The sequence below is a fragment of the Carya illinoinensis genome, chromosome 14, assembly GCF_018687715.1.
Source record: "Carya illinoinensis cultivar Pawnee chromosome 14, C.illinoinensisPawnee_v1, whole genome shotgun sequence".
Lineage (NCBI taxonomy): Eukaryota > Viridiplantae > Streptophyta > Magnoliopsida > Fagales > Juglandaceae > Carya > Carya illinoinensis.
The window spans coordinates 10,271,083-10,286,368 of record NC_056765.1 but is presented as its reverse complement, the minus strand read 5'-3'; the positions used below and the strand labels follow the sequence as shown (position 1 = coordinate 10,286,368).

At 34.3% G+C, this 15,286-nt stretch overlaps 2 protein-coding genes across 2 annotated transcripts; one reads left to right on the top strand and one right to left on the bottom strand.

Annotated features, from left to right (window-relative positions):
- Window positions 1–5,138: 5,138 nt before the first annotated feature.
- LOC122295036 (probable xyloglucan galactosyltransferase GT14) lies at window positions 5,139–6,807 on the top strand. Its single transcript, XM_043104042.1, has 2 exons — window positions 5,139–5,781; window positions 5,871–6,807. Exons 1-2 carry the CDS (start codon window positions 5,761–5,763, stop codon window positions 6,288–6,290), a joined length of 441 nt encoding a protein of 146 aa, XP_042959976.1. The 5' UTR covers window positions 5,139–5,760; the 3' UTR covers window positions 6,291–6,807.
- A 1,071-nt stretch (window positions 6,808–7,878) lies between these two features.
- On the bottom strand, window positions 7,879–11,782 carry LOC122293303 (respirasome Complex Assembly Factor 1-like). The gene is made up of 4 exons (XM_043101843.1): window positions 11,443–11,782; window positions 10,861–10,964; window positions 8,430–8,559; window positions 7,879–8,242 (listed from the first exon to the last, which is right to left on the bottom strand). Exons 1-4 carry the CDS (start codon window positions 11,551–11,553, stop codon window positions 8,204–8,206), a joined length of 384 nt encoding a protein of 127 aa, XP_042957777.1. The 5' UTR covers window positions 11,554–11,782; the 3' UTR covers window positions 7,879–8,203.
- Window positions 11,783–15,286: the final 3,504 nt, after the last annotated feature.

Here is a 15,286-nt window from a genome sequence, read left to right as displayed (position 1 = left end):
TATATACCTTTTCGTGACCAAAAAATTTCTTCCATTCAAATTTTCTATCCTCGAATGATCAATACTTTTCTTCGATACCATAAATATTAAACCTTAAAAATTAACACCAAAGAAAAATATAGAAATAATAAATGCATTCTATTTTAAATAAAATTAATAAAATAGTTCAACTATGAATAAATTAAAATTATTACAAACTTTATAATAATAATAATAATAATAATAATAATAATAATAATAATAATAATACTTGGATTTAAACCAAGGAGGTAGTCTCAAAATTCCCCTGCTTAAATAAGGAGAATAATGAAACTGACATCCCGATCGAGTATTTCCAAGAACTTTCTTTGATGTTTCTCCCTTTTCAAAGAATTTATGGCGAACCAACAAATGTTTTTATTATGATTTGGCATGAAATTTGGAGTACAACGGCTTTCGAGCAAAACAAATCGGGCTTAAAATGAATGACCCAAAATACTAGTTCTGGCCCAAATCAGTCTAGAAAACGAGTGATCCAGTTCATAAAATTCAAATCGGGTCTAGGATAAGAAAACCGGTTCTCAGTGATTAGGTCAACGACTCCACTTGCGGCTCAGCTTGATGGCTCGGTTTCAAATTTTCTGATTCAAATGTAGCCAAAATGACAATTTTCTGGTCGCTGTCGTTTTGGCCGTTTTGATCGTCACTTGGCTAAACAACAATGTCGTTTAGCCAAGATGAATATGAACAGTTTTTACCGTTAGATGAAATGGTACCATTTCATCCATCTTCTTCTTCCTTGCACCTAGTCTTTGTAAATGACTGGTTTTCACTTCTGTCCAGTAATTTTGACGACAGAGACCAAGGATCCGATGTGTCCCCGACAATCTCGATCTCGACGGCGGTGAGGGGCTTCAATGATTGGCCAAAGCAGTGACAATGTGTGAAAATGGACTAGGTAATTCACTATTTTTTTATGTAAAATAATACCAATAATTCTCTTCAAAATAATAACAACTTACAAGATTTTGAAGATTCCCAGTATACTCTAGACCTCCACCGCGAGTTGAAAAAGCTTTGCCTGTGGATTCGAAAGTTTTTGAATATGATTGTAATATGCAAGTGTGGTTGTCAAACCCAGCACTTGTCTATTAATCATTTTCTCAATGTGCGAAATCAACCCCTCTGTCATGACCAAGCTCTTGATACCAATGTAGAAAAATGGAGAAACAAAATGGACAAAAATCTAACATAAAACAGACAAAATGGTGACACTCTTGTGAGAGTATTTGTCCCACAAGTTGGTGATGGACAAAGGGAATTGAGTGCCTTGAATGTGCACCAATGACTCCTATTTATAGGCCGTGAGACACTAGTTGGCAAGAGTCACAACCATTGGCAATGCAATAGTTAGTAAAAGACACAACTCTAACAAGTGACACAACCGTTTTTCCTATGTGGGGATGTGTTTTTTCTTCCAATTTCACACCGTGCAAAAAAGATAATATTGATAAGGTTCAATGAGAGAGAGAGAGAGAGAGAGAGAGAGAGAGAGAGAGAGAGAGAGAGGTGGAAGAGAGAGTGTGGGTGAAGAGAGGAGAGAAACACAATCTCAGGAAAAGGGGAAAACGCTCGATTTTTCCCATACATACTCTACTTTACCTTTGTTAAAATTTATACGTGTCAAACATTGATTGGGTGGTGTAAATCTATAATTCCCACCACATCCTAGTCCTAGACGCTCCCTTTTTCTTTAGAAAACTATTACAGTATAGTCCGTAGAAGTAGGCCCCGTGTACTCCATTATTTGTCTTTTAGTCCATATCAACATATGTCAAATGACCAAAATGTCATGCCCCACGTTGCCCAGAAATCGTATACGGGAGGGAGATATTAAATTTTGTTTTGCCGCTCACCTAGCCTGTATGTACCTCTTTCTACTTTGTGCTGTTCAAAATCCGGTATCGTAATCAGCTCCTCCATCACCATTATCGTTAATGTAGACCCAGCCCATGCGAGGTTCCTTTCATCCTATCTATTCAAGTTCCAGTGTCATGGTCAGCTGCTCCTCCACCATCAGTGTCGTGGTTAGATCCTCCACCTTCAGGAATTGCCAATGCAAGAGCCAAATCTCCAGGAATTGCTAAACTCGTTTCTCTATTATTCTTCTTTCTAAATGTATCTTGAAATGTCATAGCTTTCTCTTTGTCTAGAACAGAATAAATTATCAAGTTACCATCAATCTTCACAAGCTTATCATTCCTTAGCACATATAAAGAAGTAACAAGAGGCTTGCTAACGTTTTCCAAACGAACAGGTTCATCTGAACCTAGTAAAGGTTGTGGTCACTGTCCTTTCAGTTCAAGTTCCCACTCATTCCCTTGTATGCGACCTCTCTCATAAGTTACTCTGTTATAAGTATCAGATTCTCCACTAGAAAATCCAATTGCCACACTTCCACAGATCCATTCAAATCAGTGTTAACACCCAAAACCCTACCACGATATTGACCAAAGAACCTACAATTAACATAGACAATCCTCCAGGAACTTTGCCCCCCACTTCTCCATATCTAACATTCAAAAAAGAAACTGGCCCACCAAATAGCGAGATAAAAAAACAATAAACCCAAAAAAGTAATACTTGCAACCTTCTTAGTTTTCACCCCACTCTTCTTAGTCTCTGACTTCTTCATCTTTTGCGCCGATACAGGCTATCTTGGTTCAGTCTTGGTATTGGAACCAATGAAACTTGAGACCCTAGCAATTTCATCACATAGGGCGAATAATGCACCCACGGATAACCCATAGGCGCCATTGCAGGATGGAGGAACATTCACGATTGTGGTGCACCCATTCCAACATGGGCACCACCACTCAATTGTTGGCGTAAAGGGGCATTCTCAACCATAATAAAAGATAACTTACAATTCAGTTCGGAAACATCGGAATGCATAGACCTCAACTTATCCTCGATATCCTTCGTGTAGTGCTTCTTCCTTTGCCTTGACAGCTGCGCACTCTTGCGGTTCCTCACCAGCCTCGTCTTCTTCTCCTTCTCTTGCCCATCATTCGCTGTCCGTCCCATTGAAATCCACATTATCCAATGATGTTAAGGCTCAGACAGAAATACTCTTTTGGGCAGAAACAGTTCCTCCACCATCTCGCACGACCACATTAGGGCTGGGCTCAAACGAAATTGCTCTTTTAGGCAAAGCTTCAGTCTCAGAGAGGAAGGAGGAGAGCAATCTCTCTTAAAGAAAAGAGCAGCCTCAAGAGGAAGGGGGAGAGCCATCTCTCATGAAGAGGAGAGCAATCTGGAGCAAGACAACATCGTAAAGAAGAGCAGTAAAATGTCTTGTTTTTGCCACATTGGGCGTGCGCACTCAATCCCCTATTTGGAGACTGCAACAAGAATTTCTTTTTTCTTTACCTCTTCTCCCTTACTTCCTTCTTGATGACCTTCCCTTTACTTTTTTCTTTCTTTTTCTTGTTTTTCTTCCTCTAAACACCTCCTCCTCCTCCTTTTCCACTTCTTCTTTGTTTTTCTTCTCATCTGCTCTTCCTCCCCCTTTTCTTCTCATTGAATTTTCAATTTTGTTGTGACTCTTTGTTTGGAATTTTTTTTGTTTTTATTTTTTGTGAATTGTTTTTGATAGATTTCAAACTTTTCACTGTTCATCTCTTCGTTTGGATAATAAGATTAGATGATAATTCTATAAATAATAATTAAATAGTTTGTAAATAATAATCAAATAGTATGAATTAGGATACTCTATCAGGTTTTGAGAAATAACAAAGTGCAAGAAATTAAAAAAAGAAAATTTAAAATAATGCTTCTTTCTTTCTTTTGACCTTTTGGGTTTTTCATAATTTTTTATTTTTCTTTTGTTTTAATATTTCTATTGTCTTGGTTTTTTTTATATCTACCTTATTTTATTAATTTGAATTTTTTTTATTCTTTGTTATATCATTTTATATTTTTAACAAATTTTATTTTAACACGTGTCATGCTATGCATGTTAGCCTCCTGCCTAACTGTTATTTAATTGGATTCCAAACAAATTATCAATCTTAAAATCACAAAGAGTAAAACGTCTAATTAAAAATAATAGAGAATGATTCAATATTAACCTCATTTGTTTACACAGATGAAATGAAAAGAAATAAAATATTATTTGAATATTATTTTTTAATATTATTTTTGTTTTAAAATTTGAAAAAATTGAATTATTTATTATATTTTATGTGGGAGTTTCGAAAAGTTGTAATGATTAGATGAGATTGGATGGTTTGTGACAATAAATAAGCTTAATCCATGTAAGAAGAATTACATGGCCAAAAATTTTATTTACCCTATTAGAAATAATCCAACTCACTTGGTACAAAATGATGGGTCAAAGATTATTTCAAGTCATCAATATATAAATTGTGTCAAAAGTCTGATGATTTGATGATATATGACTCGATTGTCTAAATGAAAAATCTAGATTTGAAACCCCCACTCCTCTATTAAAAAATAATAATAATAATAATAATTTAAACAATGCCATTCTTTATCATAAATTTGATCACTCCTTTATCGCACTAGTTAATGTGTCACAAAGAGTTTTATATATCAACCATTTAAAAGAAAAATTGATCACTTAAAATGTACTTCATGATCAAGCAATAATGCAACTAGCGACTACATAGAACAACATTAATTTCTCCGGTTTTATTGTTTGAATATTATAGCTAGGTCAGCAGCTACATTTTTTTTATTAGAATGAAATTTGATTATATATTGTCATCTCCAAGCTGAAGAATAATTGATTAATACGTGAACAATAAAATTAAAAACCATGATGCATGGGTGCCTTTAATTCCTACATCATGCCGGGCTGCTTTCTCCGTTTGAATAATCATGAACAGCTTAGATGATCATCAATATTCTGATACTCCAACGATGGCCGGCCAGAGATTTCTTCGCATGTATGTTACCATGATCCGACACGCATCTTAGATAACCTTGACAGGAAGACAATTAGCTGGTATATTTAGAGCGTTTCCAGCAAACATTGATGGACGAAAACCTTGAACATTTCAACGTCCGCCATTTCTGATCTCTCTCTCTCTCTCTCTCTCTCTCTCTCTCTCTTTTCTAAATTCTAAACAAACTTCTCAAGCAATTCCACTTTTGCTTTTCCGGCATTTCTTCCATCCCTTTTCATTCCATGTGCTTACACACTATACTACTGTTCCTTTTCTTGCAGATTAGTTTACGTAAGAATATACAAGTTTGTTCTTCTTTTTTTCATCGTTGCACGTTGGGAGCCAATTAAAAGCCTTTTATTCTTGTGCTGTTCATGAAGATTCAAAGCCTTTTAGATCTTGTTTGGTCTATCTAAGTTCTAACCTTCTGGGCTCAGTTCTTTTCTCCAATCATCGGGTACTATTGCGCATATGTTTATCCTTGATTCTCGAAATGTCTCCATATGCCGGAAGGTCGTCATGCATGAAAGTCTTTCGCGCGGCAGTGGATAGGCTGATGTGCCGCAACAATTGTGGTTAGCCGTCTTATTCTCTTTTCTTTTGTGGTTCTTATTGCTTTGCTTCTATCATTCAGCTCCGATGATTGGAAAGCCGGGGGTCATGACCTTGTCTGGTACTGTTAGCTCTGCGGCCGATACTGTCAATTTCGGAGGCTCTAATTTTGTTCTTTTGTCTGGATATTCCAATGAAAGTGTTAACATGTTGCCTACAATGAACTACTGAGGATTTCTCAAAGCCTGTTAAAGATATGGTTGTCAGAGAGATTGAGGTAGAAAACATGGTATAATCCCGTCCACAATTTTTCTGCCCGAGATAATGGGTATAAAGATTTTGATCATGTGTTGGTTTATGATACAGAAGTGCACACAAATAATCAAACGAACCTTGCAGAGAAGGAAACTCAGTCTGTTAACAGGGTTTCTGGTTCAGAGAATGAAGAAGTCAGATCATGATGGAGTGGATATTAGTCTGAGTATGCTTGAACCAGTGGCTTCACTTTCCATACAGGAGAGCAAAAGTGGGAAAATTACCAAAGATTCCAGTTCAGGGGACGGCATGGATGTGGATTCTCAGCTTCGTTCCTGCTCGGGTAGATACATTTATGTGTATGATCTTCCAAGCCGGTTCAATGAAGACTTGCTTAAGCATCGCAGGTCACTCAGTAATTGGACTGTTATGTGTCTTTTTACATCAAACATGGGTCTTGGTCCTCATCTTCCCAGTTTTGGAAGGTTTATTCAAACACCGGTTGGTTTACAACAAACCAATTATCTTTAGAAGTTATCTTTCACAACAGAATGAAACACTACGAGTGCTTGACAAATGACTCTTCATTGGCTACTGCAATCTATGTGCCATATTATGCAGGCCTGGATGTAGCTCGCTACCTTTGGTATTCAAACACATCAATGAGAGATGCTGCTTCTCATGAGAGAGGAAGTTATTAGGCAGATTCCAAGAGTAATATATGCCAATCCGAGATCAAGATTGGAGACCCTTGAAGATGCATTTGATACTACAGTTAAGGGAGTTCTGGAAAGGGTAGAGAAAATTAGGAGGGACATGAAAGGGGAAGACTACTAGTTATGGTTTTGCAGAACAATTGAGTTGGAAGTATGATAAAACAAAATCATAGGCAACCCAATAAAGGATTTTTGTACCAAAATCCAAAACATATGATAAAACAAAATCATAGGCAACCCACTAAAGGATTCTCCAATAAAACAAACAGGAGAGTAGGAGAACATCCATGTCTCTGCATAAGAACAGTGACTAAAATCATATGTTCAAACTACAAATGTGTCCTGTTTGTTGTCTTTTCTCTAATTCTCTTTCTACTAGGTGTATTTTTCATTCTTTTCAAAGAAAATTCTGTCTTTGTAAAGAAAGGATCCCATCAAATATGAAACTTTTTTTTATTAAAAAGATGAAAGGAGCCAACCCACAGGGGTAGTTGTGGCCACCATCAGTCAAACTGCCCTGTAGTAATTGAGTTTACAGTTTAGATGGTAAGATGATACGAGGAGATAATTTTAAATAAAAATTAAAAGTTTAATAAAATATTATTAAAATATTATTTTTTAATATTATTATTGTTTCAAAATTTGAAAAAGTTAACTTATTTATTATATTTTATTTATTATATTTTGTATAAAAGTTTGAAAAAATTATAATAATAAGATAAGATAAAATAAAATACTTTCTCTAATTTGAATTTAGAGATAAAATAAGATAATTTTAGATAAAAGATAAAAGTTGAATAAATTATTATTATTATTATTATCGTTTTAATATTTGAAAAAAGTTAAATTGAAATTTAAAAAAGTTAAATTATTTATTATATTTTATGTGAAAATTTAAAAAAATTATAATAATAAAATGAGACCAAATGAAACGTGTTTCTTCGAACAAATTTTGCTCAAATCGTGGGTTGACCAAGGATAGCTAATCCCATGCCCAATGGCTCGTCATTGGGTCGGATTAAAGTATCAGCCTCTACAAAACCTCCAATCAAGGTTCCACAATTCAAAATCACTGCAATTTGCTCCCCTAAAGAGATCTCCAAGCCCGCACCTACACCATGTTAGAAGAAACAAAAGAAGAGACAAAGAAAAAACTTACAATTGGATGCATACCATCGACAAAATGCTACCATACTTATCAAAACATTACAGTACAACAGGCCAGGTCTGAACTTGTTTAACTAATCAACTTTGTGCATGTTCAAATGCAAGCACACGCATCGGCTTTCCAATCTTGGGAGAGAGGCCCATAAATGTTTATCCCGCACGTTTAGGAAAAAGCATGTCCTGTTTCTGTATGGCTTACTTCTCCCCGAGAGAGAGAGAGAGAGAGAGAGAGCACATATCTAAACCGCATTAACAATTTACAGAAAACTAAAACCACCAGTATTTGCTCGAGAAATCTTCTGTTTTTTTCTTTTTTCTTTTTTTGGGTGGGAGGCTATTATAATCATCAGTTGTGTGGACCACAAATCGGAACACCGAATGGGTTGTTTATGAAGCAACACCAAAATATTGCAATCAATACTAGAAAGCAAAAAATAATGTTGGAGAGTTTTCCTCCATGTTTTCATGGCACAAATCAGAGTGTTATGTAACCAAGTGAGACTGTTCATACATCACTTTTGACATAGAGATGTGGTAGCTGAATCGATGGTGCCTAGACAATCAGAAGTGTGCCAAGCTGTATACAAGAATCCACGCAAGCTGAAAAACAGAAATGGAGGGAATTGTAAGGCAGGGACATCATCATCCCCCTCTCCCTCTTCAATTAAATGAACTCATATAGACCATGTATATTTGTGTGTGTGTGTGTGTGTGTGTGTGAGAGAGAGAGAGAGAGAGAGAGAGAGAGAGAAGGGAAGGGCGGGGGGGCAGAGAGGTCTCAAATTACCAGAAAGAGAGTTATGGAAGCAAAAAGCCCCTCTTGGAGGAGCGCTCCATGACCGCCAAATTCCTCTTCATCAATCTTTAGTATCATTGCATAATAACCATATATAATCCCAGAGGATATCAAAAGGAATCTGCAAATCCAAAATCAGCATATAAAATTCTTTAGTGACACAACTAGGAAACTGAAATATAATCAAATGAAATAACTGTTGATCATAACTTTGCAATGTGAATCCACCTAATCTGGACATACAGATAACATCATTTGCTTTAGTTGAGATCTTTAAAAAAAACTGGTAGAAAAGAGAGGAAATCCTGACCCAAATCAAAGTTAGCAATATTAATCAACCTAATCTAGATATACAGAGATCCTGAAGGCCACAGATTGGAATCTCTGTTCTCAACACTATCCACACACCGTACTAAACTAAAAAATTTTGACAATTTCACATTTTATGGCATTTTCCATATCTTAATATTTTATCAGTAAAAATATATTCCATATGTTAATACTAGCATCCAATTCCAAGAACACGTTATCAATTGTCCAAGTCAGGAAGACATATGATAAAACCCTTGGAAAGGAAAATGTGATTCCAGAATTTATCTCGAAATGGGAGCCAACCAACACTTCCACTAAACAGAAATCAAGTGCTGTTGAACAATTTTCACCTCAAAGGAAAAATTCTGCAATATTGGAGGCCCGCCTAAATTTACCATACATATCAAATAGTCATATTCCAAAATCTAATCGAGAGGTTTCATAGAAGTGACAGCCCAATTACACGTTGTCATGTAGAGCAAGACATTTCGTTATTTTTTTTTTTTTTTGATAGGTAAAAGAAAATTTATTGATCCTTGTAAATAGGCAAAGCCCGAGTACACAGGGAAGAAAATTGTAGACGTCAACAGCAGGATTCGAACCTACACATTTCGTTATTAGACAACACATGTTCATAAAACTCTTGTAGAGTCAATCCAGGTTTGCTTCTTTCTTTGACTGCTTGCCCCCTTCCCCTCCTTCCCAAAAACAAGATAGGGCATCAGCACACCATAGCTGTTTCCAAATTTTCACCATGGCCCCTCTATTTACTTCAAATGCATTCTTACATATATGGCCAACCTCATCTCTTTTTTTTTTACTACTCAGATGCAACATAATACACACATACCATGCAGCTTATTTATGACACTATTTCTTAGCAATCAGATTCCTCCACAGCTGTTGGACTCTGAAAGCTAAGTTCCAAGCCACTCACCAGAAAAGGTCTTGTTGATGGAAGGCCATGCCTTCAAAAGATTAATACAGTTAAGGGCAGGTTTGGTAGGTAAGATGAGAATTTTGAATTGAGATGAAAGTTTAAAATATTATTTTTGAGTATTATTATTGTTTTGAGATTTGAAAAAGTTGAATTGGAACTTGAAAAAGTTAAATTGTTTATTATATTTTGTGGAAATTTGGGAAACTTATAATGATGAGATGAAAATTTTGAGTTGAGATGAGAATTTTGATTTGAGATGCTTTTACCAAACCTTATTTAAGCTCCTCTGCAGTATTTTTCTTTGTCTAAAGTTAATGAAAGGTTGTATGATTTACAGACGTAAATTCATGTGACAATTATTTAAACACCACAGCTTCTACCTTCAAATGGGAAAAACAAGCGTTTCCAACAGCTTTAATCTCTCAAACCCCAACCCACCCCACCACCAAACAGAGGCCAAATAATGACATGCAGCTCAATATTCAAGAGATCAACTTTTCTAATGTGGAAACTCCAACACAGGCCGCCTAATCCCTATAGTGCATTATGACAAAATCCTACACATCCACTGCGGGATCAATGCGCACAAAATCTCAAAGATGCATCTAAGACCGACAGTGAAAATATGCAAATAGATTCATGTCCAAGATCCAAATGGCACTTTCATGGACTTCTTCATAATGAACCAGGTCGGAAGAAAATCCAACTATCTATCATCAAGGTTAAATAGGATATGTACTGATAAAAAAAAGGTTAAATATGATATGTATAGCTACAAATCTAATGATATCCAATAGATATGTCATCACAGGAAAATATTCTACACAACTGACAAACTAAACAAGGGCACATCAGATTTATCTATTGAGTAAAATTCTGTGAAAATACTAAAACTTTAATATTTAGCAATAACACAAACATGAAACATAATTTCCTTCCGTGTGAATGCATAAGATAAAAACCTTACCCATGTGAACAAATAAGCTAAAAAGAAAGACCGAAAGAACTGTAACAGAAACAAAGTAAAAGGTAACTGACACTTTATTAATAAAATTAAACTGCTTACGAAACTGCAAAAGATTCGACTTCCATGATCACCCATATGCCCCCAATTAAGGGCACCTTAATAAAATTAAAACTGCCTAAGAAAGTGCAAAAGATTCAACTTACATAATCACCCATATCCCCCCAATTAAAGGTATGGCACCCCATAGTAACCCGCATACAAGGGCCACTACTTGTCGAATCCAATGTAATACATCTCCCAATTGATCCTGCGTACAAATAGAGTGCAAAATAACTAAATCATCGAATTCCAGAATCAAACTGATGTATGGACAGGGAAACTGAAAAGAAACTATAACTCAGTAGGATATGTAAAATATATCTGAATCTAAAAGTGAATTAAGTGAAAAAAAAGTTGCCCATTAAGCAAACCGAAGCTATATAACTGTTCTAGCAGTTTCTGCTCAGTAAATTCTCGTGTGCTTATGCTCAAACATCCCACGTGTGTTTTTACAGTAAATCAAATAAGATTTCGAAACCTAAATCAAAAACAGAACGAAAATGCTCTCTTTGACAGCCGAGAAAACACAGAAAAAGAAAAAAAAAAAAAAAAAGAATCACAAACACGGAACCTTGCATCAAATAGAGATTTCAAATAGACATCCAATATTCCTTTCATTTGCCGCAACTTCTCGGCTACCAAACTGAGTCGACAACATCAGAAAGCAAAAATTCAAAGAAAAATACCTTTTCCCAGGAGGCTTCTGGATCCAACAACTTGGCGAATTTGAACGGAGACAAGTGACCGTTTGGGTGTTGAGGGTGAAGATTTAATTTTACCGATTTCCCTTCTTTCATTCCGATAAATCAAACGAAGCGTAAATTCACTTTAAAGTAACAAAATTTCAACGTCAAAAAGGCGTTGATACGGAGAAATAGTATGTTTGCTGGTTCTTTCTTCGCTGCTCACCACGCCAATGGTGAGGATCAGAAAACGTTAGGGTTTTTGCACTTAGCGTAAAAAACAGAGAGGTAGAGAAAGAGAGAACGAGCGAGGGGGCTACTGTATAGTCTGTACTGTAAGAGACCTGCTTGATTAATTAATTAATTGGAGGAGAGATTGGCCGGCACGTGATCCAGCAGTTATTATTAATAAATTTGTGTATTTTTTTAAAGGATAGTGCTATCTGCAGCTGGGTGTACCCTTAGTACAGTGATTAATTTTTTTTACATTTTTAATATTTTAATTATTAAGAAAAAAATTAAAATATATATAATATTATTCATAATCATTTTCATAACTATTAAGTAAAAAATAAAAAATAAAAATACATGAATAGTAACATGGAGAGGTAATATAAAAATTTAATTTGTAATTAAGATATTTATATAGAATTTTAGATGAGTTTAATTAAACATTTACAATTATTAGCATTAAATGACAATTAAAAAAATATAATTTTTAACTCATAATTTAATTAGAATATAATTACTAATTAACATATAATAGGTAAAATACTAAAATATGATAAAATAAAATAAATTAATAATAAAAAAATTAAATATTTTTTAAATTATTAATTAGTCATTACTATATAATAAATTAATTGATAATCCAATGTAGAGATTGGATGTGAATAGTTAAAGTCAAATTTATCTTATATTATTTTATTATTATATAATAAAAAAAATAGTTATTCCAATATGAAGACTTATATGAATAGAATAGCCAAAATATAAATTTATCTTACATTCGTCAAAAATGTCATTTACATATACATAATCTATTAACAATACTCTTACTCTTAGTAAATATGATAAAGCTTTATAGCCCTGGAGTATGTAATCCATATGTATTCCATTTAAAAAAAAAAAAAAGTCAGGAGTCCTCATTAAAAAAATAATTTTTTTTATACAGATCTCAGATTTATTTATTTTTTTTTAAAGGGCTAAGTAGCCTTATTCTTCATTTTAACTTTTTTAATTATAGTTATTAATATGATATATTTTAAGTCGTTCTTTTATTTAAATGTTAAACATATAACTACATTAGTAAATATAGGAAAATAATATAATCATATTTACAATCTTTTATATAATTATATTTTAAATAATTATTAGTGGGTATTTTTATAAAATAACTTATAAAAATAAAATCAATTTCCATAAATATTCTAATTTTAAAATTTGGTTACATAAATAGTGGTAAAAAAGATTACGCGTGTATTATTACTCTTAAATATATCATATTAATATATGTAACTTGGGATTATAAAAAATAGGATAAAGAATAATATATCATTAATGATTTAACGTTACATTAGCTTCATATTTCTTATATTCTACAATATATATCTCATTATGATGAGAATATCCTGAACATAAAAATTAAAACACACATCTAAACCAGATAAAAAATACATTTACAAGCGCTAAGAGCACAGGCGTCGAATCTCCAAAATTTGAATGGCATGGGATTAAAACACTGGCATTGGATTTGCTAAATATCAAAACTCAAACTTTGAGATATATTAAATTTACTTTTATCTACGTATTTGAAGACTCACTATTCATATTCTATCCCATTATTTTTTTCCAAATAACTTCATCTAATTGTTCTCTTACTTTTCACCCGTGATTCTGTTTCTTTCTCTCAGACCTTTTCTCTTCCTCTCTCTTTCTCCCTCTCCCTTTTTTCCATTTCTCCACATGTTTCTTTTGCCTATGAAAAAAAAAAAAAAAATCCACTACTCTCATTCAATTTTTCCTCTTCATTCTCTCTCTTTCTCTTTTCCCTCTTCCCTCTAGAGCCCGACACTCCCTCTCTCCCATTCTCTCCAATTTTTTAATTTAGATTTAAACAAACTCAACCTCATAAACTCACCCTTCCCCATTTTTTATATGGCTATGGAGATTTTTGACTTATGAGAAACATGTACTTTTCATCAAATTTTATAAATGACTTTGATGAACCAATGACAATGTTCTAAAAGCTAGTTTGCCATTTTACAAACCCTAATTTGCCATAATTTGATATGTCTCTATCCTTGTTGTTCTACCATCCTTTTTTCTTTTTATATTGATCTCTTCCTTTGGCCTCCACCACACCATCTAATCAAGGGTACTACCCACCCTATACATGTGAGCAACCACCCTAATCAAGGGTACTACCCACCCTATACATGTGAGCAACCACCCTTCTTGCACTTCTTCCCAGGCCCCATCTCTCATCACACACATCTACTTGCCAAGCGAATAGATTGAAGCCATCACCATCCTACCACCACATCCACCAATAGGTTTATCACAAAAATTACAAATACATTAAGAAATTGCACAAAACCAACAAGAAACCTTGTATTTGTACAAATATCTATAGATTTGTGAAAAAATAAAAATAAAACACAGCTCTATAGTCATGACCATTACCCACAACTACAACTATGGCTCATAAAACTCACAAACCTATGGTCACAATCATGTGGACCATAAAACTCACAGGCCTGCGGTTGTGGGTCATAAAGCTCACATACCCATGGCAACAATTGTGGCCTTGGAGTTTCTAAAATTTCCAATCAAAATGTTGCTATATTAAATAAAATGGAGATCCCGATCTTGGGCCCTAAACCTAAGCAGGTGCATGTGGTAAGATGGTCTCAGCCTCATTATGGTTTGGTGAAATTTAATACTGATGGTGGTAATTTAGGTAATCCTAAGCCTGCTGGTGCTAGGGGTGTTATTCGCAATTCTTGTGGTAAGCTTCATATGGCGTATTCTGTGTTTTTTAATAACTTTGTAGGATTGTGTAGTGTGTTGGAAGGGATCCGCAAGTGCTATCACCTTGGTTTTTTTCGTGTTGAGATTCAGACAGATTCTCAATTGCTTTTCAATTGGATTACTAACGGGAATTGTAATATTTGGTATTTAGAGGATTTATGAGAGGAATTACATGAATACCTATGTCTATGGAATATTGTATTCGTCTTATTTTTCGTGAAGGTAATGTTGTGGTGGATTTTCTTGCTAAGCTGTGTGTTGTGGATTTTAATTGGGATTGGGTTGATGATAGTGATAATATGGCTAGTCAGTTAAAAGGGCTTCTTCATACGGACAGAATTGGGCTTCCTATCTTCGCATCTCGTAGGTTTGGTCTCTTTTAGTTTTATTTTTGGATTCTTGTATTTTGCATGTGTGCTCTTTCTTGCAAGTGTTGTTGGTATTGTCCTGGTATTGTATTTTGAATAATAGTGAACAATGTTTTCAGTTGGTTGGTTGTTTAGGTTTTTGATACCTGGGTTTTGTTTTTTGTTTATATGTATCACCCAGGTATTTTAATTGTAATTACGGTTTTCTTCTGCCATAAATAAGGGCTATCAATAAAATTGAGCTACCATCATTTTAAAAAAAAAAAAAAAAAGAGATAAGATGAGGTAATCTTAATCACAAAAACCCACAACCAAGCCATGGCTGCACTGTCATAAACTATGGCTTGGTCGTGTGTGGAGAAAATAAAAAAAGATGATTGAGAAGAGATAATGAATAATATAAGAGGAGGATGAAGAAATAGAAGAGAAAGTATCATTGGAGAGAG

Coding starts and splice junctions, on each gene's coding strand:
- LOC122295036 (XM_043104042.1), top strand. CDS start 5,761: ATGGTTGTCAGAGAGATTGAG. Junction 5,782..5,870: donor TGGTTGTCAGAGAGATTGAG/GTAGAAAACATG, acceptor TTTATGATACAG/AAGTGCACACAAATAATCAA.
- LOC122293303 (XM_043101843.1), bottom strand. CDS start 11,553: ATGAAAGAAGGGAAATCGGTAAAATTAAATCTTCACCCTCAACACCCA. Junction 10,965..11,442: donor CAGAAGCCTCCTGGGAAAAG/GTATTTTTCTTT, acceptor ATTTGTACGCAG/GATCAATTGGGAGATGTATT. Junction 8,243..8,429: donor CTTCCATAACTCTCTTTCTG/GTAATTTGAGAC, acceptor TCTGTTTTTCAG/CTTGCGTGGATTCTTGTATA.